The sequence below is a fragment of the Parasteatoda tepidariorum genome, chromosome 11, assembly GCF_982258835.1.
Source record: "Parasteatoda tepidariorum strain Cologne lab strain chromosome 11, Ptep-v5.0, whole genome shotgun sequence".
NCBI lineage: Eukaryota > Metazoa > Arthropoda > Arachnida > Araneae > Theridiidae > Parasteatoda > Parasteatoda tepidariorum.
In genome coordinates, this window is record NC_141765.1 from 37,771,314 (window position 1) to 37,795,280 (window position 23,967).

General features: G+C 28.0%; 1 protein-coding gene across 6 annotated transcripts in view; it reads right to left on the reverse strand.

The window, feature by feature from the left end:
* Positions 1–26: 26 nt before the first annotated feature.
* Positions 27–23,967, reverse strand: part of LOC107438554 (muscleblind-like protein 2) — a 407,949-nt gene continuing 384,008 nt past the window's right edge. For 2 of the 6 annotated variants that reach the window (XM_043043157.3, XM_043043156.3), the window contains exons 4-9: positions 21,317–21,556; positions 15,401–15,490; positions 11,405–11,449; positions 9,725–9,860; positions 7,156–7,262; positions 27–2,571 (exon numbers count right to left, since the gene is read on the reverse strand). In XM_043043157.3, the coding sequence (XP_042899091.1) occupies positions 7,207–7,262; positions 9,725–9,860; positions 11,405–11,449; positions 15,401–15,490; positions 21,317–21,556 (567 nt within the window). In that variant the 3' untranslated portion in view covers positions 27–2,571; positions 7,156–7,206. The remainder of the gene's footprint in view (positions 2,572–7,155; positions 7,263–9,724; positions 9,861–11,404; positions 11,450–15,400; positions 15,491–21,316; positions 21,557–23,967) is intronic. The other 4 variants (XM_071187782.2, XM_043043159.3, XM_043043158.3 and 1 more) reach the window with 3 other exon arrangements.

Sequence of the window (23,967 nt, forward strand, 5' to 3'; positions counted from 1 at the left end):
GCAGAAAGACTTAATTTTGATTTTCATTTTTTTTAAATAATAAATTGAATACTTTTTTAATAGTTAGCAACAAACATTGTTAAAATAAAAAATGGACAAAACCGCATGCTTTTCATTCAAATATGTGCAACTTTTTAATACAGTTCAGGAATTAAAATTGTATGGTAATAATTTTTTTTCAACATGTTTCTATTTACATATGAAATAAAAATATTGAAACCTTGTCGGAGCACATAGATCTTGGGCTTAAATTTGCTGTGTTCTAGTTACAAAGTTATACCACACTGTATAAGCTACTTATGTAATTCAATATCACAAAAAATGAGACATACATTAAGCTATATAGATGACTAATCTAAAATCAGAACTACAACTCATGCAAACAATATGTACTGCTTTTAAACTATATACTTTAATAAAAAAAATCATTTTCTGAACATTAACATAGTATTTATGATATATTAACATTTGACCAAGGAATGATCTGGTGCTAATACAAAAAAAAGTTTTTATTTTTTCAATATCATTTTAAAGCTCATACGAACAGTTATAATACAAAATGTTGAGTTATTATAATTTTACACATATCTCTACCAAAATCAGTGCGTGTATAGTTAATTTTAATTAATAGTGATCAATATTTGTCATCTAAGTATTCCAGAATAAATTGTTTCTATAAAGAAATTTAGAGATGAAAAAAGTTATTCATTTCAAGAAGATACATGAGCTGTGCAGTATTTATATAATTAGTACATAGAAATATTTTAACATTGTATTAGTCAGTAAATAACATTAATAAAAGATTCATTATAGTTTTATATTCAATAAATATAAAGTTTACATTTATTACGACTTACGTCAAGTAATACAATTTTTGAATTGGAGCATACTAAAATACTTGTTACAAAACATGCAACTGTCTACAAATACAAACTCTAGATTTTCTTTGATTGAAAACTACCAATAAAAAAGATAACACAGTATTGTTATTCACAAAGTACTTTGTTTTCTGTATAGCCTGAGTTGCAAGTGTTAAAGCTCTTTGGAGCTATAAGATTATTTTATTAAACTGAAATCATTGCAACTGTATCACCGGAAACAAGTGGCATTGGAGCCACTAGTATTTAAATACTTTAGTATTTTCAGTATATAAAATTCTTGTGTTCTCATTTATCTATAATCCACAGAAAACATTTGCAACAGTTTCACATTAAGTTACTAACACATACAAAGATATGCAAGTAATAAAACAATGTGACATATAAACAATTGTTATTAAAAATATCATCTTTCAAGAAACCATAACTTTCACTCCCTAACAAGAGAAAAAGACTTTTACTCTTGTTAGAATTCATTAAAGTCAACAAACGGCATCACTAGTTAACAAATGAATAATTTCTCTCCATAATCTCGTTGCATATATATTTCTAACTTAAACTAAATGGTCAATTGATTAAAAACAACGACAAAGAATATCGACAAAAAGAAAGAAAATTCTAACCCTTTCCGGATACTTTTGGCCCCGGACCATAGTAGCCTCTTGACTCTGTTAAGAATAAAAATAAAGATATCATTGGCATCGAGATAGAATTATTGAGAGATATGCCAATTATTAATTTTAGAGTAAAAATAAAGAAAATGCCTCATAATTAATTCAAGTTTGCATCAACAATTACAAAATAATTCGTTGTTCATGATGATGATTTTGAAATAAGTCGAACAATTTAATAAATAATGAGTTTTATATCATTGAACAATGATACTACAAAATGATTTCATTCATTTTACATGGTCATGATTGATGAATTAATTCAGATACTATATTTTAACAACCAAAAGTAATGCAACTAAATGCTCAAGATAGGTAAAGTATATTGTAATATTAAAATTAATCACTAACAAATTCACACATTTCCAATATTCATGCAGTGAGAAATAATTTGGAGATATAAACATCAAGAAAATGAAATTCGTAAACATAACAATATATATCTGAGAAAAAAACAGACATGTTAATAGTAAAAAAAATACAATATCATAACTATTCCTCTGGCCAAGGATATCTTAATTTTCTTGAGGCCTTCATAACTGTCCTAAGATACTGAGTAAAAACCATCAGATGCTTCCAAGATTCTCAAGATAACATTTCTATCCTCAGGAAATTTTCTTTCTAAACTTTTTACATATGTAAATAGGTAAAAAGAGAAAGATTAAGAGGGAGATAAGGGAATCAGACACTTCATTAGTTCAGATCTATTCTCATTTGCCAACCTGACTAGATGTCCATTCAGTATTAAAGGGGAGAGTCGTAGTATCTGTGTGAAGTACGAGGGAGCCCTGAAAGTGCTGTCTCCATATCACAGACTATCTGAAGTGAGATTTCATATTCTATAGCCTTGATTTAGGGCACTTGTTTTTTATTTTTCAATCTCACCCCAGTAAAGAAATCCTGGAGATGGAAACGCTCTCCCGTTTTGAAAAGCTTCTTTTACTTGGATTTTGAGTGCTGACTGATTTTTACTCTTTGCTTCTTAGGGGACCTCACTTTAGCATCAAAAACTTCATCATGTTCTGAAAAAAATATAAGCATTAAATAAAATAACATAAATATTAACATTTTCGGAGTGTTGAAACAAAAACTACTATACATTGTTAAAATTTTCACTCTGATATTACAGCAATCTGTCCATTCGATTAATCATAAAGTTTATGGTTAGGAACATTTTTTACCTTTACGGTTTTGCAACCATTTACAAGGAGCATAGTTTCTAAACCATAAAAATAAAACTTAAACGGACATTGAAGCTCTGTGGGTGCAGCTCCATTTATGCGTTAATAATATTTTCGTATTCTAATAGTCCAGGGTCACCGATTGAAGAGTGCAGGATACTGGAATCTCTACATGTATTGAAAGAATGTAAGAAATATTGCTGAATCCATGTTCAGTTCTCTCAGCTACAGTATGTACCCAGCTGCATGGAACAAAATGGCTTTGTAAGGTGAGAAGCCTAGTTGGTGCGGATAGAATTCTGGTTGTGTATCCGTATTAGGAAAAAAACAATCTATAAATGTCTTTTCTAACTTACCAGTTTGAATATTATCTTGCTTATGGTTATGGTTATTTTGCTTGAATAGGGCAAAATAACAATTAAACAAAGTGCTATTAAAACATTTTTGCCGAAAAATTTCAAACAGTGTATAAGATGCAGGTTTTAATGAATCAATCCTTTACACAGAAAAAAAAGCTCTAATAGTTAAACTGAAGTAATCACGTGAATTTTCGTATGAAAAATAAACCCGTTAAAGCTATCCTTCAAATATTTGATTATTAAATCAAATCTGTGTCAAAAGAGCTAAGCCAAATATATTAGACATTAGATATGTTGTTAGTTGCTATGTCAAATATGTTATTGGTAATTTGTAAAAAAAAAAAGGTAAAGCAATAGTCTTGCCGTTCAGAATGGGTCATTGAATTAAAGGTTCCACAATTTTAAGGACAATGATATGATAGTGGCAATGTGGTCACCATTGCGCACCGGTAGCTTTTACTTCCCAAATGGTTTTTATTGACTTACACACGTGTTTTGATTTAACAAGACACTACTAAATAAGTTTTTTAAAGCTTAGTCATGAGATGATCAGGTTTCAATGTTTAAAACTTTTGCCATTTATAAAATCTTTAAAATCATTATTTAGCCCTCAGACCTTTAAAGTCTGACTATCTTTGTAATAATTACACAGTTATACCTTTTAGGAGTGTATATATTATATACAGGATTGCATTTAAATATATTTTTAAAAAACCTTGCCAAAAATAGAGTCGAGGTTAAATGCATAATTCTAAGTAAAATTTAATTGTGGGGGAAAAACGTTATCAAAATCCGACGAATCCTGAGAGTGATTAAAAGCGTGTTTGATTTCCAGAGGAAGCAGAGAGGAGGTTAAAAAAAATTACCAGAAAAATCATCAAGTGCAATGGCAAATTAATTGGTTTTGTTGTGTGTAGTCCTGTCCTCTTCTATTCACCAGGTTTTAATAATGTTTTCGTATTTTCCTTGTTTAAATATATACTTGGGATTTTGAATATGAGTATAATTTTAATTTTTCCTCGTATACTTTATATTAAATTAATATTTTTAAAAACTTCGTTTTCTTCATAAAGATAATAAGAGCTTTTTCTCAATCGATCAAAAAACCAATTCTTTTTGCTTTCGAATCAGTACTATTTTACTTTATTCTAAGCGTTTATGAGTAGATACCATTAATGTAAATTTTTTTTAAGATCCTATATTAATTTTTCTCATAAATTCATAAGACACTTTAAAAATGACCAAAGATTTGAAAAATCAATGAGGGAGTGGGGAAGGAAGCAGATGGAAATATTAAGTTAACTACGTTTTCCATAGGAAACCAGCTCTTTTATTTTCACCATCTATATGAATTATATATTTTCATCACTATATGGCAATGCTAACTGAGAATAACCATAAAAAGGTTTTTAAAATTTTGTTTCTAATGCAACTTGCAAAATACCAGAAAGACTGCTTGGTAAAACCCAGCTAATTTATGGCAAAGGGTGCGTTTCCTGTTTTTCAGTGGAGCCATCTAAGGCCAAGATTAAGACTTCAGCAGCACACGTCACTGACCGCTTTAAAGGACGGACCCATTCATGTATCCACAGATCGTAATATTGTTCTGAACCAGAGAACGATCAATCTCCAATTCAGTATCCCCAGAGATATTGATTCTTCATGGGAACTTCGAGGACTTTGTGACCCGGAGAGGAGTATCTATGGAAAGAAGCGCCTATGGAAAATCTCGCGCCAGCGCCTTTCCTAAAATATTTATGTTCTCTTTCTTTTGTTATACTATACAAAATAAAAGTATTGTTTGAAGTACTTAACCCGGGCAATATTGCAAAAAGATTGCATTGTATTTAAATAAAGATAGAATAATAAATAAATAAAAATTAACTATAACAATAAAATTATCTCTTTTTAATTGTAATGCACCAAATTGTAAGGGGAAGGATTTTTGAAACTTATATAATAAAAATAGTGAGTGAATAATACTTCTGTGATTTAGAGCACAAAAAAAAAAAAAAAAAAAACTATGTTAACAACTTACGATATGTTGCTTAATCTAACCATTCAAAAAAAAAAAAGGAAAAAGAAATCGGAACTTTTGCAAGTATGCTTTTTTTTTAAAATTCTTCCCAAACTTAAAATAATAATAATAATAATAAATTCTTAAGTAAAATAAAATCGTTGATGTTGATCGATTTTGCTCCTTATTGAAATAATTAGCCATATCCTAGATACGCCACTGGTGATCCGACAGATTTAACGTGCAACAGTCACCATTTACTACACAGGGAGTCTTCGACCAGAGGGGATCGAACTCACGACCACTTGGACATGGGTCAGCCCTACCAACAAGGCTATTCCACCCCAGTTTTTAAAGTATTCAACATTTACAAAACAATATGGCTTCGTTTGAGGAAAAAGTTAAAATTTCATTTGGAGAGAGCAGTTGGAATGGCCATACAACGATACGTCAAAAGTAGATGGAAACAATTATGAAATATGATGAAAATACGTTCTATGATTTCTTAAGAAATCAGTAAACCTTGTATTTTTATCTCCCACTGTTTTTATTTATATGGTTTTTGAAATTGTCACTTTTGTGAAAAATACAAATTCTTACATTATTTATATTCTTACATAAACTTATTTACACTATAGCAGCAAATTAATCATCAACATCACGCCAGTTAGGGAGGTTCATCTTTCTTACTATTAAAGTGTAACACAGAGTTTTATAGCTAAAAAACAGAACTGATTTTGACAAAATCGAAGTACCTCTGGTCTCACCAAACTACTTGGTTTCAGGCCAACTCTCCCCAACATGTAGTTAGAGATCTTGGCCATATTCAATATTGAATCATTGAGAACTAATACCTCAGACAAATACAAGCTAAGGTTTTAATCAAATCTACTGAAACATGATCTCTAGAAGATATGTTAAGAGACCCTGACAATTGAAAATATTAATTAGTTATTACTTCCGTAAAATTCATTAAATTGAGTTTTTTTTTTCTTCAAAAAATTGCTTGTTTTGAAAAGCATTTGTTTTAATGAGATAGAAAACAATGCAACGGTGATTTTTATTTTATAGTTTAAAAAAAAACGTGAAAAATACGAAGGCTTTTTTTCTTTGTGATCGTCATTCTTAATATGTGTTTAAATACTAAGGTAATCTTGATGACCTGGAATCTTGCTTCCATCATATGAAAACAGTTTCCCTCGTTAACGACACGAGTTCCTCGCCACACCACACGAAAAAGCATTTTGTCCTGGTTTGCCTCTCTGGGCCACTGGGATTTTTCTTGTATTTTTTTAACTTTTATTTACTTTTCCATTTCTGTTTCATTCTCTGCAAACCGCGGTTTTTCTAGTTATATTTATCCTATTTATTTTGTATTTTTACGTTGTTTGTCTCAATCATGTCTAGCAAGTCTTGAGAATAGGCTTCTAATTTTCAAGCGCTCAAAACACGTGAAGAAGACTCATTGAAAAACATCAGAAACCAGTTTAGTTGTATGCTGAAGCCTGGAGGTGTTCAATACTTCTAAACTCTCATTTTTTTCCCTTTAGTAAATAAACAGGTTTTTACGTTTTCAATCTCACTTACCTCAGTAGTGATCCGTTAAGTATTGGTAGCGTTTCTATTCACGCTTAAATATTCATCTGCGACTCATTAATGTGTAAGTTTTTTTTTTATTTCAATTTTTATATTATAAGAACGATTATTCTGAAACACCCTATGAAATAAATGTAATAATACTTATATATATATATATATATATATATATATATATATATATATATATATATATATATATATAATGTCCTCTTCAATCACTACTATATATATATATATATATATATATATATATATATATATAATGTCCTCTTCAATCACTACTATATATATATATATATATATATAATGTCCTCTTCAATCACTACTATATATATATATATATATATATATGCATGTAATTCAATATACATATTCAATTGTATACGTTATAGAATAAACTTAGAAATATAGATAGATTTATGCAATAATTGAATATAATTGTATACATACTTTGAAAAGAGATGTAATACTCTACAGTGAGGTCTTCATATCAGGCCTACTTTAGAATCTTGGAACAGCAGTTGGATGGCCAGTTACTGCTGAAGGGAGACATGTATCTGAAAATATTGAGGACCTTAATTGGTAGTAAAAGAAGTTATTATGCTCAAAATAAAAAGCAATCGTCTATTCAACAATAGAAAAATTTAGTGAATATATATTATAGTAGTTTAGTAAACCTTACACTATTTTACATTACAAATATACAAGTACATTGATTAAAAAGTAATGCTATAATTGCCCAAATTATTAAAAAAATAATAACAGGAAAAGCAGCTTTTAAATAATCAAAATAAAGCTTATACTAATTTTTTTTTTTAGGCAGAAGAGCTTCTCGCGAATACTTGATGTTTAAAATAAAAACTTAAAACAAATAAATAGCATTCTTAGTGGCGTGAATAAAAACTTCCTTTCTACAAATGTAAAAAAAGAAAAAAGAGAGAGAGATAGAGATGGGGAATTCAGGAAATATATTCAAGAAATAAGTTATATTCAAGAATTCCAAAATGTTAAAATTCTTAGGAGTTGGAAACTGATTGTTTATAATAAAATTATCCAAAAATTTAATTCTAAAGTATGGTTTCAAATGTCAATGAAAGCCATACGTGCCGCATGTGATGATGGATTTGAATATAGATTTATGCTCGTTAAGAAAGTAAATGGCGATATTATTCCAAGGCATTTATTGTAAAGATAGCTAAGGATTGCTACTTTAAATTAATGCAAAAAGGTTTTTGCATGATTTACTTTGTATTATTGTAATAACATTTTGAAACTGTATGAGAATTTATTGGTCATCGTGTATAGTTACCGAAAGAATATATTTCTTTGTAATTTACTAAATTAAATCTTATGAATTAGTTTAAAAAAGCAAAAGCAGATTAAGAACTTTTAATATTCCAGGCTTCATAGTGGTCCAAAGAAAAAAACCAACACAACATTTTTCAATAAAATCAGTACAAAAATCAAAAGTTTAGAACAGTATATACATATGACTACTTTAAAAAATGGCAAACAGCAAACATCTAAAAGTATAATTTGTTCCAATTAAAAATAATAAAGGTAAATTTTATCACAGAATAATAAAATATATTATTTTTAATTTTAGAATTTCCTTGTTTAAAAGAGAAAGTTTTAACAGTATCAAGTATAATTTTATGAATGGAGCACTGAGCACTTATTTTTAATTCAATAAATTGAGAACAATGTAAAGAAAATTTATAGAGTATTGTTGCAGTAAAGAAAGTAACCAGTATCAATAAGTTCACATTCTTTCATACAATGAAAATTTCTAAAACAATTAGAGATTTCTTAAATATAACACGAAAGCAAAGTGAATATAGTGCTTAATATCTTTGTACGGAAGTAAATTAGCAGATTATCCCTTAATTCAGCACTTCTATGATATGATTACTGTCTTGTTGGTTGCATTTCAATCACTTTTAAAAACAGATGAGTCAATAAAACTGCAAAACTAAAGAAACTACCTATTTCTTCACCCTACAAGATTTGTTTTAACATTTGCTGAAAAATGAGAATATATGATCCATGAATTTATCCGCTTACAAATTTGATTAAGAAAATTGGATCCTTGAAATGCGGAGACCTCTGCTTTAATTTTAATTTCATTTATGTAATAAAATAAAAAAACAAGGTTTCAGAAATTTTAATTTTTAAATTAATTTTTTTAAAAATATATTCCTTTTAATTTATTAATTTTTTTCTCGAATATCACGAACGGTAGGACACTTTAAAGTCTTAGGTATGTAGCGTCCTGGATTAATGTCCCGCTCGCTCCCTCCTTCTGACGGCTTTGAAGCTGGTGTTTACTATTCAAGAACCCGTAACCGGATAAAATTAAAAAATAGTAGAGAAATATTGAACTATTTTTAGTAATTTCGATTCCAGTAATAGAATTCACGTAGGAATTCTGCCGCACTATCTCCATAATTTTAAATTTGCCAGCAACCTCAACGCACTTTTACAATCCTTAATGTAAAAATTCGCAAAAATAAAGTCCTTAAAAAATAAACAGAAAGTAAATAACTTAAAAATTAAATAATGATATTAAGAAAAAATTAAATCTCTGTACATTTAAGCCTGTAATTAAGTAACAGAAAAAAATTCATTATTTTCTGTTCTTTGTTGCGTCTTTTGCATTCAACTGTTTAATTTTTATTTGAAACAATAGTTTAGAGATGTTTCAAAAAAATCTTGGTAACTTTCACCCAATTTTTTGTTTGCTTTTTCAAAATAACAAGAAAACTTAGAGATTAAAAATATTCCGCATATGCTGTAATAATCTGCAGTGCTTGCTTCCGTGCTGGATGTTTTTTGCTACCCGTATTCCTAGCTACCAAAATATATCTATAAATTAAATAAAATATATCTAATTATTAAAATTGAAAAACTTAATTTCTAAATTTTTAAAATTAAATCCTTCGAAATTTCCGAAGGCCTCATAACACATTTGTCACCACCTCTTACATTTCCCCCGGTTGTAGCTACCCTGGATACTTACAAGACACGGGAACAAATGGTTGTTGCACTTGCATTGCAAGTGCTTGTTGGTAAGCTGCAGTACTTGGCTGGTACACTGGTAAACCACTTTTGTCCATTGCTGGTCTTTTACTGTAAGGTGATACGCCAGGGAAAGCCTATAAGTAATCATTAAATTTTAAATAAAAATCCAGCAAAAAAAGTTTAATGTAATGATCTGAATTTTGATTGTTAGCAAAGCAAGCGAGGTATCTTTCACAATACAGGTTTGTCACAACTAAACAGACACTGTTTAAAGACCTTTTATTGCGTAAATTAATAAAATTTGAAAGACCTTTACTGTGACATCGAGTCACCGGTATTTTTTTTAAAAAAAATACCGGTGACTCGATGCACATTAAGGCCGAGAGACAGATATGGATGAATTCCACACATTCCAAGAATGTGAGGACGCGAAAGAAGAGGGAGCGTTTACAAATTGAACTTATAAAAAATATCGGTGATTCGATCTGATAAATTTTTTTGACCATTAGAAACAGGACAATAAAATTTAAGGAATTGTAAATTTCGAGTAAAAATTTTAAAATTAAATTTATATTCTGAAAACCTTTCGTTAAATCTACATTTTCTAGCTCACAGTATTATCAATAGAAATAATAAAACATTTAAAATGCTCTAATCCAATTAAAATTTGGACTATCTTTTTATTTTGGGTTAATTTAAATTTTTTTATTAACTTAGATATTATATTTTAATTTATATATTCTATTTCTTACAGTCAAAAACGCGTGGCTTTCAAAATTTGCTAATTTTTTGGTAATAAAGTGCAGAAATCTAAACAGAGCCAGTTTAGTTATAACCATCATGTGAAAGATACCAGTATTAAGCATAGAATTTAAAATAATCTATGAAAGTCACATATTAATTAGTCTTTTTGAAACCATCACAACCACAGTTGTTTATCGTGGAATTTTGCATGGATTTTTGATTTTATACAGGTTTTGATTTGATTAATATGTTTACATAACCACACAGAATAGAAAATATAATCAATGTTTTATATATACTTCTAAAAAATTTGAGTTAATTGTAAAAAGTTAAAAAAAATCCCAGAAGATTTTATGAATATTATTTTTGAAAACACTCAAATATTAGAATTTTTATTTTATTTTATTTATTTATTTATTTTTTTTGCTCAAGTCATAGGGCAGTTAAGTGAATTCCTACAAGTTTGAAACTGTGACATCATCGCAAGAACACGTGACTTAAAAAGAGTTAAAATAATTGCAGGTGCAATCAAAATAAAATATTTTAGTTATTACCTCAATAATTCAAAATCTACCAAAAATTTATGCATTTCCAAGCAAAACAATGAAATATTATTAACAACTTATAAAAAAAATTAATGATTCATTGAATTACAAAAATACGCTTATTAGATGCAAAACTAAAAATTCTCATTTTAAAAATTAAAAAAAAAAAAGAAATACACGAAGAAAAAGAAAACGAAGCTTTAACACTAAAGTGCACAACAATTAGAGTTTCTTTCCTCTGTTTTAAAATATAAGCAGATTTTTATGCTGATACTTTTTTGCAAGCCAAAAGTCAAGTCTAGCATTCACAAAATGTGAACAAAAAACATCTTAACTAACTTATGCAAAAACAAATACTAAACAAAAAACAACTTATCAAAACAACTTACAAAATATTGATTTCCGCCCAAAGAGTTTTGATACATCATATTGCACTAAAAAATTAATGTTAATTGCATTAAACAAGATATAGCATAGTAGTGTATTGAACTTAATAAGCGGAAATGTATGAAATACTTTAACATTATTTTTAGCTACAAAAAATCGTTTGATAGCTAGTTATAATTAAATATCCTATGCAGTATAGTTAATATCACATATAAAACAATTTTTTTTTGAAAAAAATCAACACAATAACGCTTTTTATAAGTTTCACTAGCTTAAAACAGTTTCAAATTAAACATTAAGTAGTTAGCATTTGTCTCTATTTAACGCTAATTAATAATCGTTTACAAGATTTTAAAGTAATATATTTCAAGACAAAATAAAATTATACAGCAGTAATGATAAAGTATAACCAATGAAAATAGTTCGATATTTTTTTACAGCATGCGGAATTAAATAATAACTTATTGCCTGTTTTATTGAATTCAATTGCTTGTAAAATAGTCAAAAAATAAAAAAATGGAGCACGCATAACGTTTTCAGGGCAATACTATTGAAATAATAATTTTTTATAAATCGAAAATAAAAAAAGTTTTAGTTTTATCTGTATTTTATAAATTTTATTATACCAAAATCGTCATAAAAAACCTTGATTTAAAGAGTGGTTATGTAATTTCACAACAGCATTTTTTTCGAACTAAATATTAGAATTATACACTAATTCTAATATTAGAAATACACATTAATAATATAATAATAATACATTATACATTCTCTGAAAAAAATTCATTGATTTTTAACCTTAGTTTAATTCTGGATATAATTTTCAGAATTACAACAGAAGTTATCGCTAGAGTAAATCTAGGTATTATCTCCATTATTGGAGATTTACTCCATTATTCTCCAATTCTCCGCGCCATTTATTCTCCGAAATTAGACATTTTTTTAAAATAAATTTTGAAAAATTAATTGCAGGTAATTTATTGTAAAAACATTTTATAAGCTCGAATAAAACATTTAACTCCATGATTAAGTAACAGTGTATAAATGATTAAAGACACTTACTACTTCAGAGACAGTCATGTTATTTATTCTACTTAATTAAAATGTATTCAATTTGTATAACCAATTGTTTTATATCCTATTAACAGATAATTTGTTTTCATATCTATATTTTATCTTAGATTTGTTTCTATAATACATTTTCACTTTTTGAATTATTACTTTTTACCACTTTGAATTTAAAAGTAAGCACGAACAAAAGATGTAAAGCTTGATCGAACTATTTGACCACATTTGAATTATCAGCCAAAAATAGAAAGATTATTTCATCGGAATAAAACTTACACCACTTCTTCCACACAATATCTTAATAACAGTTTCATAGATTGATTTGATTCAATATGAAAAATCATTTTGTTCTAATCGAGGGAACCCTAAACGTCTTTTTCTCGAAGTACCCATAAGAGAATCAAAATTTTTCTCGGCACACACGTCCATTAATATTTATCTGTTGCACGTAATAATATTAACATAATAATATATATCACTACACATAAATGACTATTATTTGAAAGGAATTAAAAAGAACTGAAAAATTCATATTTGAATGACTATTAAAAAGAAATAAGTTGTAAAAAAGTGGTGGAAATAAGCAAAGTTAAATAATAATTTCATTTGAAATTTTTAATTCGCTCTCATATTGAGTGACTAAGAAATTGAAGAAATCAGTTTTTCTAATTTTTTTTTAAATATCATAAATTTTATCAATAACAGTAATTATGAACTCGTAATGTCACTAAGTTTTTTTAAAGCATTTTTAATACTATAAATCATATCGTTAGCAAAAATTTTCAGAAAATAGTCAAGTCTTACAAAAGGAAGAATTTTTGATTTTCAATCAGCATAAAAAAAAGCATTAACAACATTCTATAAATAAATAAATAGTAAAATAAGTAAAAAAAGCGTAGTACTGTTTAGCTGTAGATCTTATACCCTATGTTTATAACAGATATCTGCAATTTCATTGTTTTATAAAAGAAAATTAGAACATTTTTAAAATATTTCAAAAAAATGGTTAATGATACAATTTGTTAAGTATCACAAAAATAGATTCTTAAAACAAGTTTTACTCAGCTGATTCTTAAATTTAAAAAAATATTAATACGAAAGTTAGAAGAATGGCTTAATTTAATATTAAATATGAATAAAGCCAAACAACGTGAAAAGAGAACAAAAATTGTCATACTGTCATTTGGTTCTATAATGAAGAACATTCTTTAAAATTGAAACACAGAATAAAAGAAGGAAGCAAAAAAAGAAAATTTCAAACAACATAAAGGAAAAAAAGCGGGGTTGACTATTTGGGTAGGAAGAACAACTGTGAACAAGAAAAAAAAAAAGAAAAAAAAAGAGCGTAATACTGTCTAATATTGGATTATCTTGTTCAAGTTTATTCTTCCTATCCTATTAATTATCAAATATTAAAATAATAATAATTTGACTATCTTGTCCAAGTTTGCTTCTCCTATCTTAATGCTCAACCCTCTTTTTTCCTAGCTGTTACTTGTTTATTTCTCAGATTTTTGCCTTTCCTTCTTTCATTTTATGCTTAGATACTGAAGAAGGTTCTTTATTTTAGAACCGATATCATAGAATATTGTGTTTTGTTCTGTTAATAATAGAACCTGCAAAAATGGTACACAAACTCAAAAAAATAAGTAAAATTCACCTATTTCACAAACTTTACATTCTGCTGCAACTGGTGTAAAATGATAATATATAAACATACAGTAATTTAAATACCATTCTTTTTAAAAAAATCTTCACCTTTCGAACAATTCAACTACTATGAGTATAATTTTTTCTTAACAGCATTAAATTTTAGGAAATTTATCAGTGATAATTGCAACTCGATAATATTAATGAAAAACTAATACAATTGAGTGAAATAGTTGTATTGAAATCGATCAAAAATGCATAAAAATGTACACGTGTTTGCAATTTGTAAGTGATTCAGTTGCATTTCTGTGGGAAAAATATTCAGTCAACGAAGTTTATATATTTTTATGATTAAGATGAAAATCTTTCAAATAATTTTTCAATACATTTAAAAAGATGGTAAATAAATGAAAACTTACTTATTAATAAATTGAATAGAACTTACTTTAGTCAAAAACGAATGTATTGTAACACAACAATTTCTGTAAGTTTATTTTTGGTCCATTATTGGATATTAGTAAAATCTTTCCCTTACGCTGTATATTTCCACAATATGCAAATAAATTGCAATAAACTATTTACGTTACTTAAATATAAATATTTTAATGTAATTTGAGATTTATAAACGTACATTAAAACAGTAAAATATCTATGCAAATAATTATTTTATATGGTTTATATGGACTGATTACAATTGAAATAAACTTACAGAAATCAGCCAATCTTTTAAATCTCAAACATATGTTGGGTCAAGTTGAGAAGTTAGCAAACTGATTACCTAGTACACTATAGTAACGCGATTACCTAGTACACTATAAGGTAAAGGTAAAAAAAACTGGCATTAGACTGTTGTATTGACATTGCTTAAATGAGTCAATATGATCACCCATCCATTAAAAAGTACGCTTAGAAAATGTCAGAAATAGTGATAACATATACTTGGCTGACTATCTTTCAATATTAAGTGTTTTATAACTAATATTAATCGAAATAACCCGTATAAAACTTACTGCCATCACCAATAGATTTTGATACCAAGAATTCTAGGGGTATTTATTTTAGAGCTATAGTGATAATAACTCAAACCTTATATTAAACCAGTATAAAACTTACTGCCATCACCAATAGATTTTGATAGCAGGAATTCTAGGGGTATTTATTTTAGAGCTATAGTGATAATTACAACTCAAAGTTTATATTAAAACATGAAATGAATATTTCGAACGTTAATTTATAAATGGTGGACGTTTTTATTCAGGTAATTGAAGAATTCAATGTACCAGAAGCATGTTGTCTGTTGCGTTTGATGGGCGTTGCTGTAGAATCTGTGTAGAAGAATCGTGAAGCCTCTTCTTAGCATCAGCATTGGGCTATAGAAGTGTTTGTGAAGAAGCAACAGCAGAAGGAAGCAGCAACAGATGATGGGCAGGCAAGCAACAGCAGCAGAACAGGTAACAATACACAACAAAAGAGAAAGAAGAGAGAGAGAGAAAAGCACCATTATCTCCCAGCTCAACATTCAAACTATCATAGCTTTAGCATTTCACATGATGATAGAAGATTTTATGCCTTGAGCTGCGAAGCGCAGTACACCATTTAAAATTATAAAATCGCTTCAATTTTATCATTTTCAATTTAGTACCCCTTTGCCCAAAATGCGCTCATCTGTTATAAACTGGGTTTAGCTATATTTAATTTATTATAGTTGCGTAACTCAACTAAGTGTTTGTGAGCTTTCTAATTTTCAAAATCATTATTTGGAGTGAATTCACTGAAGAATTTTAGTGAACTTTGTTTTCAAAATCGACACTTAGATTAAGTTAATTGGAGTATTATTGAAAATCTTTCCAGCAGTCAAATAAGTTGTAACTGGGGTGAATACGTTGAATTTTTGAGAGTTTTTAACTGCCAATTTTGACGTTTAATGTGAATTCGTAGGAGACAGTTTCAAAAATATTTTTTCATTTGAATTAGTGACATTTTTAAATATATATATATATATTATATATATATATATATATATATATATATATATATATATATATATATATATATATATATATATATATATATTATAAACTAAATTATAAAGAAATAATTGAGAAAATGTTTTATTTTTATTTAAGTTTTTTTGAGTTTCGTGTGAGGCAGTGTTAAAAATATTAATTAATTATAAAGAGTAGGAGTTATTTAAATATTTAATCAAAAAAAATTGTTAGAATGCAAACAAGTTCTACTAAAAGGAATGAAGAAGGGATAATTTTAAGAAAACTGTAGATATTAATAAAGACTTAACTTTTAGTAAAATTAGAAAAATCAGTAGAATCGGTTTATAATCAAACCCCATTGTAATAAATAAAGCCCCACGAGAAAAAAATTTTTCTAGTAGAAGAAAACTAATTTATGCCTTAAATTTGAGATGAACTTATTAAAATAGAAAAATTAGAAAACTTAAATATTTACTTTTATTACTAATATTTAATGCTTTTATATTTATAATATTTATTCACCCAACAATTTTTCCACAAGCGTACTAACTTTCTTTTTTATAATTTGACGGTTAAAAATTAAACCAACTGCCTTTGTCTTCAATTAATAATTAAAGAGAAGGTCATTGTTAGGCTCAAAATTCATCATAGCTTAATACGAGATGAACTATGTTAAGTGGAAAAAAAATAAGAAGATATAATCACTTAAACTGCGACTTTAAATAATATAAAATTGCAATTTATTAAATAAATGGCGCTGCTTTCATACGGTATAATTTAAACTGTTATTCTCAATATTTTTGAAACTGCATTCCTACGTAACAGAAATGTTGGGAAAAGTTTCGATGTGTTAGGGTGCTAAGAAAAATTTACTTGGGAGGTGGCATACAAAACTCTTTCTTGAACATAATGTGTTGTGTAGGAAATGATTAGTGATGTCAAAAACATTTTTGTTAGTTATTTATATATCAAGTTATATATAGTTATTCATATGACAAAGTTTTTTTAAAAATTATTGTTAAATTATTGTTTAAAAATGATTAGTTATTAAAAATTTTTTAGCTGGAACTTCGCAAATTGCTCTATTGTGTAAATAAAGTCGAGTGAAGAGAAAATGGCCTATTATGAAGTATTTTGAGTCAAGTATTTATGGTGTCTTTGCTATGATAAATTATCAAAGCTTTTAATTATTCCTCACATCTATACTAGTGTTATTTTCGATACTTAAGCGTAATTAAAACGAATGAATTTTTATCCAAGTACCTGATTTGGTGAATTTGAAAAGAAATGAAAATGTTTCTAATACGTGATACGAGGTACTTATCCGCAATGGTATTACTATTATATTTCTACTCTCAGAAAACCGCGAACACTTTCAAAACATTTTAATTTTTTTCTTAAAAAAACAAACAAATTGTTTTTAAAATTTCTTTAAGGACAAAAAAAAACCCTAGGAAATAGCGTTTTTATCTAAATCGAAATCACTGTTAGTTTACATTGGTAGAGAATTTGAGGTATATGTATTGCTAAATTTACTGCAAACTTAATATGGTGCTATGTTAAATAATATTATAGAGTTTCTAAACCTAATTACACCATATTACGGTTCAACTTAAACTGGTTCAAAGTACTGATGTCATAGTTCAACGTTTGACTGATTTTTCTGACAGTTCTGACGCTACTAACCCTCTCTTTGTTTAGAAGTTATTAGTGAATGACAATTTCAACAAGCGTTGGCATCAAGCAGAAAAGATTTGTGAGTTTCTCACACTAAGCATCTGTCTCATATTTGGCAACTATGCCCAACATAAGTCAAAACTGATTAATGATATAATTATGCGGCAGTATTACTCCCTAACATAACGGTTCTCGAAAAAGTATTACACGAAGTACTCAAAGTGCAAAGATATAAGCGACGACATGAATTATATTTTAAATAAATTATAAGATATAAATAAATAATATTTTTATATTTTAAAAAAATTTATAATTCTTACATTGTTCTTCAGAGAAGTAAGAATAAAATGTTTGTTAGTTAGTACTTTTTCAGTAGAAACATGATTAAAATTGTTCTCTATCACATTCAGATTTTTTTTCCTTCAACTATCAGAAAATGTCTATTAAAACGTTTCTGCAATTATTTTTTGATTAAATTACTTGAAAAAATTGCTCTTCTAAAATCAGTATTCCTAAATAATAGAAAGGAATAGTAAAATAAATTTTTTTATTTATTCACGTTTCCAATATAGTGTTTCCGATATATTGAATAAAGAACTTCTATCGTAATGATATGGTTAGCAACAAGGCAATTTTTTTAAAAATAAAATATTATTGAAAAGTTTAGTCCTTTTAATCATCACTCATGCTTCTGGCAATATTATATAATCCAAGGCCATAAAATCAACTATTCATTTAAAACATTCAAATCGGACTAATGGAGATTTTTTGAACAAAAATAATTTGAACTTATTATGGAATATTGTTATTTATAGCATAAGTTTTTAGCTAATAAGTGCTTAGAATAATTTTGATGAACTATTAAAATATAAAATTTCCTCATAAAATATCAGAATAGTTGCAGAGCTACTATTCTAATAGGACTTTGGGTGTTCAATATCTCCTTGTTAGTCCGACTTCAGACAGTCAAAAGCATATGCAAAGCAGTGAAAGCACTATAGAATATAATTGAAAAGTATTTTTGACTTTTATATGGTTACAAAAGTAAGTGAGTTTTATTATATTATAATTAATGCATGACTAACAAAAAATATCACATTTATTAGATAAAAGTTAATAAAAACATTTTATTAATTAATGAGTAAGTCTTAAATTATTTAATGTTATTATTAAAAATGCAATTAGAAATCATAATAAGTTAGCATTATAATGTTAGATTGTAACTTTAAAAATCAGTTTATCAATTTGATTGCTAATTAATTAAAATATAATTGAAATATTTGATAAAAAAACTATTTACTAAGTTAGTATTACTTTTGTAACTTGATAAGAAAGAAAATGTTTTTTTTTATTGAGGTATTTTAACTAATATTTTTAAAATAAAAATTTTGAAAAATGTGTTCGACAAAAGAAAAAAAATTCTAAAAAATTAAATTATGTATTTCATATAGTATTTTTTAGACTAGATGTATTGTAGCTTTCAAATTTTGGTATCGAAAGCGAATATAAAGCATTTTAAAACTCCTGTCTTGTACAAATTAAGTATCAAGAGATACTCTATATTTTTGTTTTTTCGGCATTTATATATCTTCATATACAGAAGAAAAAAATAATTTTTGTGATTGCAATTAATTGGAGAAATTATGTCATGTTTTTAAAATGGCTGGATGTTTTATTCATAAGAAAACATGTGCCAAGTTTAATTTTATAGGATGTTCAACATTTTTACGAATACACGAGGACATGAAACGATTTATTTATCCTTAAAATATTTAATTATTATTATTATTATTATTATTTAGGATTTTAAATTCAACGAACTCTATTCAACAGTCGCCTTATAACTATTTTTGGATGGACTGATGTATTATTTTACAGATGTAGAAAAAAAATATGAAATAGGAAATGTTTAATTAGTTTTATTAAATACTGCAGGAATCTTCTTATAGTTGGGTAATAGTAAATGAAAGGCATTCCTTTCTTTGAAAGTCCATAAGTCATCTTAATCTATGTTAATTTATATGATAATCAGCCAACTCAATTTAATTCAAATTTAAATAAAACTGGTAAAAAAATTGACTGAATACTGCTGAATAAGCTTAGAAATACAATAAAAACAAATTCCTCCTAAATTCACAATTGAGTTTTGAAATCTACGTTAATGGAAAAAGTCACGATTTTTTCAATTCAAATTAGATTAATTTTTCACTGTCCATTAATTTTAGACCGTTAGACTGTGGTTGAAACCAGGGTGTCTAAATTAAGTTTCTAAATTTTGTTTTCTAAAAGTCAAAATGGAGCAGTACAAAAATAAATTCTTTTTATAATAAAAAAACCCCCACATAGTTTTGTGTCGTATTGTTTTAATTTAACAATTTTCTTCTTTATACTAGTTCTAGCTTAGAGACATATGGATAATACTTAGAGAAACATTAACGAAGGAAGAAAATGTTAGGAAAAATAAGGATATTAATTTTGCTTAAAACGCTGTTAAAGGAGTACACTAACTAAATATTAAAGAATGATAAAATACAGATCACGAATGTTTTAACCTGGAGTGTACTAGAGTTCCTATTGTTAATAGTTTAAGCGTCTTTCTGTCTAGACCCAATGGATCCAGAGAGTCGAGAAAGGTGCGGTCACTGTGTCTCGACTAGCAAAGAACGGCGGCAAAAATAGATGGTACCGTTAGTTGGGATAAAATATAGGGTCAATGGTCCATCTCTTACTCACCAGGTGGAGTAATACACGCAATAGGGTTTAAAAAAAGAAATATGTAACTTTTTTTTTGGCAATCAATTTGATTCTGAAATCGCGCCATTATCTCAATTGCTGTCTCTTTTGAGTTCTAATGATATTTTGATACGTGAGCTATTTTTAAAAAGTTGTATTTTCCCTCTCAATTCGTGTAAAGAAATAAATGTGCGTGCAGATCTACCGCGACAGCTGCATATCATTTGATTCAACATCTGACATGAAAAAACAACATCTAAATAAGATCACGTTGGGAATTTAAATTTTAAGAAAGAGAAAAACATTTGACTTTAATGATATTTAAGAATTTCTGAAGTATTATTAAAAGATTTTAAGAGTATTTGACACATCATAATGTAAAAACTGCAAAGTACTCTCACAGATCATTTCAAAAATAATTAAGAACTTTTCATTTGCATGTAATAAAAAAGTGACTGCTATTGTAGTAGTAAATAAATTATTTATATTAGTGTTGTTATTATGTTTACAATAATCTAATAAGTTATGTATGCTCTGATTTCTATGATTTTTTCCTAACTGTGATTTTATATGACTACTTTTTATAAACGATAATGGATTTTTCTAAATATTATAATTATGTGTTGCAATTATTTGTAATTTTTTTGACATATAAATGTGATATTTGTGACGCAAATAAAAATGAAAGAATAAAACGCATAAGTGTTCTAAAAAGTGTGTTTGCGGTCGCTTGAAAGAAAGATGAGAATTCATGCAGGATAGAGGGATTACATAGGAAGAAGCAAGTATTTTTCCTACCATAGCAGCTTGCGTAGAGGCGGCATTCGCTCGGCTCTGGGCGGCCTTTAGCTGCGCCTGGAGGTGGGGCGTCGGATGGAAATATCGGCACATGTCCCTCGAGCATCGACCTTTCACAAAATCCATGCATACAGTGACCATTCCCTCCGCACTGTCCACTGTGACATGGTCAGGAGGGTGGGCGAACCGGCACTCGGTTTCGGGACGTTTGCAGTTGCCCCGCTGGTATTCCCTGCATACCTGAGCAAAGCAAACAATAAAGCTTTTTAGCCCCACATTATTAAAACAAAACAGCCATGAATGTTAGTATAATAAATCAGTTATTTAATTTCGATTTCTGCCCTTTTTCCAAGCTACTGCACAAGCATGTATTTACAAACCCCATGTACAGCTGCTTTCATTGTAAATTCAACAGTTTGACACTGGGTTGAAAAACTATTCCTCTCTTCAAGCGCTCAAGTTAAACCTTCGGAAAACTATTCCTCACTCCAAGCTCTCAAGTTAAACCATCGGAAAACTATTCCTCTCTTCAAGCGCTCAAGTTAAACCTTCGGAAAACTATTCCTCACTCCAAGCGCTCAAGTTAAACCTTCGGAAAACTATTCCTCACTCCAAGCGCTCAAGTTAAACCTTCGGAAAATTATTCCTCTCTTCAAGCGCTCAAGTTAAACCTATAGAAAACTATACCTCTCTTCAAGTGCTCAAGTTAGACGTTTGGAAAAAAAAACAATTCCTCTCTTCAAGAGTTCAAGTTAGACGTTTGGAAAACTATTCCTCTTTTAAAGTGTCCGAACTTCGATTCAATTAGAAATTCTGATATATGTCTATCAAAGGAAAACATGCAATTTGAGATAATTATTTAGTTACTCGTAGCGAAAATTATTAGAGATTCCAAATGAAAGCGCATGCACCTGAGAACCACAGAGAAGAAAGTTTTAGTAAGTCGCGTTAAGATGTATGTTTGTAAAGGTTGTAGAGAAGCAGAAACGCATGCTTGTGCTAGAAGCAGGATAGTAAATTGTTACATTTAAAACGCGAGCCAGCATGAAGTTAATGCGCTTTCATGGTTTGATTTAGATTGCATATTAAAGAATATCACAGATATCAAGAGCATACTTAACCTGTAGTGAGGAAATAAATTTTCAGTTCAGAACATTTTTATACAGTTAGATTATTTATAAAAACATAGAACTTAATTTGTTTTTAATAATCTAATTAGAGAACTGTATTAAAAAACATATATGAATGGAAAGTTACTTTCTTATTCAAAATGGTCTAAATAACAACAATATAAGAATATTATAATGTACATATTAGCGCTCACATATTAACAAATAGAACATTCGTATATATAAATGCTTTGTATCACACAGTGATTGTGAACATAGTATGCAAGTAATTTACACAACAAAAACAATGCAATCTTGTCACATAAAAATTTCAATTTGGGAATAAAAATACTTCTCTTTTTTATCTCTTCCTTTTCTTGAGAACTGTTCTATGTATTTTCAGAATTTTTTCTTTATATTCATAAAAATGTCATAAAAAGTAAAGGAATAGTTTCAAGAATGTCATTTTAATTTTACAGCGATATGGAGTCGATTGTCTACAATTTAAACATTCATGATTTATAGATTAGTTTGTTATTATGACGTATAATACAAGAAATGATATGCTTAATAATTAAAAGAGAAATTTACATGAATATCATCCCAACACAGGTTTAGGCATGACGGTTTCTGGAAACCAGGCAACATCAAAAAAGTTGAACATCATTTCTTTTGACACTGCTTAAGCGTATATACGAAAACCCATTATTTTACGTGATAAAAAACAACCAACTATTACACTTTTCTTTCCACGATTTTTTCAGTGTATTCTTCGAGATTAAGGGAAAGAAACAGGATGTAAAAAATTTAAGGTAGACTCTTCACAAAAAAGGAGAAAATAATTTTGAAGTACATTCAAGACGTTTATTAATTGCACGTATTTGTTACTTGCGTGAATTTCATTGTTTGCGTGTGCTTCTTACTCAAAAAACTGAGGCATGACCGTCTTTTTGCTTGCTTTACATAGCACTGGCACACCATACACCACTGAGAATATAAAGGGGATGATTAGGGAATCGGGATAGTTTTTGCACTGGGAATTGGCCCAGTGAATAGCAGATATGTGCAGAAATTTGGCATATTCACGGAACCAATTAGAAGAATAATACCTTAAAATGAATTATTAAGATTTGCCTTTGCTAAACTGACAAAAGTTACTTTAAATTCGGTGCTAATAAAAGAAAATTGCAGGCAAACTAAATTTGCAAGAAAAGGGCGGGCATCTTTAACATTTGTTAGATATATAAGAATAAAATTATTTCATATCTGATGTTAAAAGTGCATTTAATTCTCGACATAAAAGTAACATTAAAGTTTGTTGCCTAATTTTTATTTAACAAATTCACTACTTTTGAAATACCTATTAAAATAAAACAAATATAGAAGAAACAAATAATTTTAAAATGCTCACAACAAATATTCACACATCTATGAAATTCTTCTAATTCTTTAAAATACCGTTTAATTTGAAAAGGAAATTGCTAACTAGACAGAAATTTAAAAATGTTAGAGAAGAAACAAAAGCTTGTTTAAGGATACCAG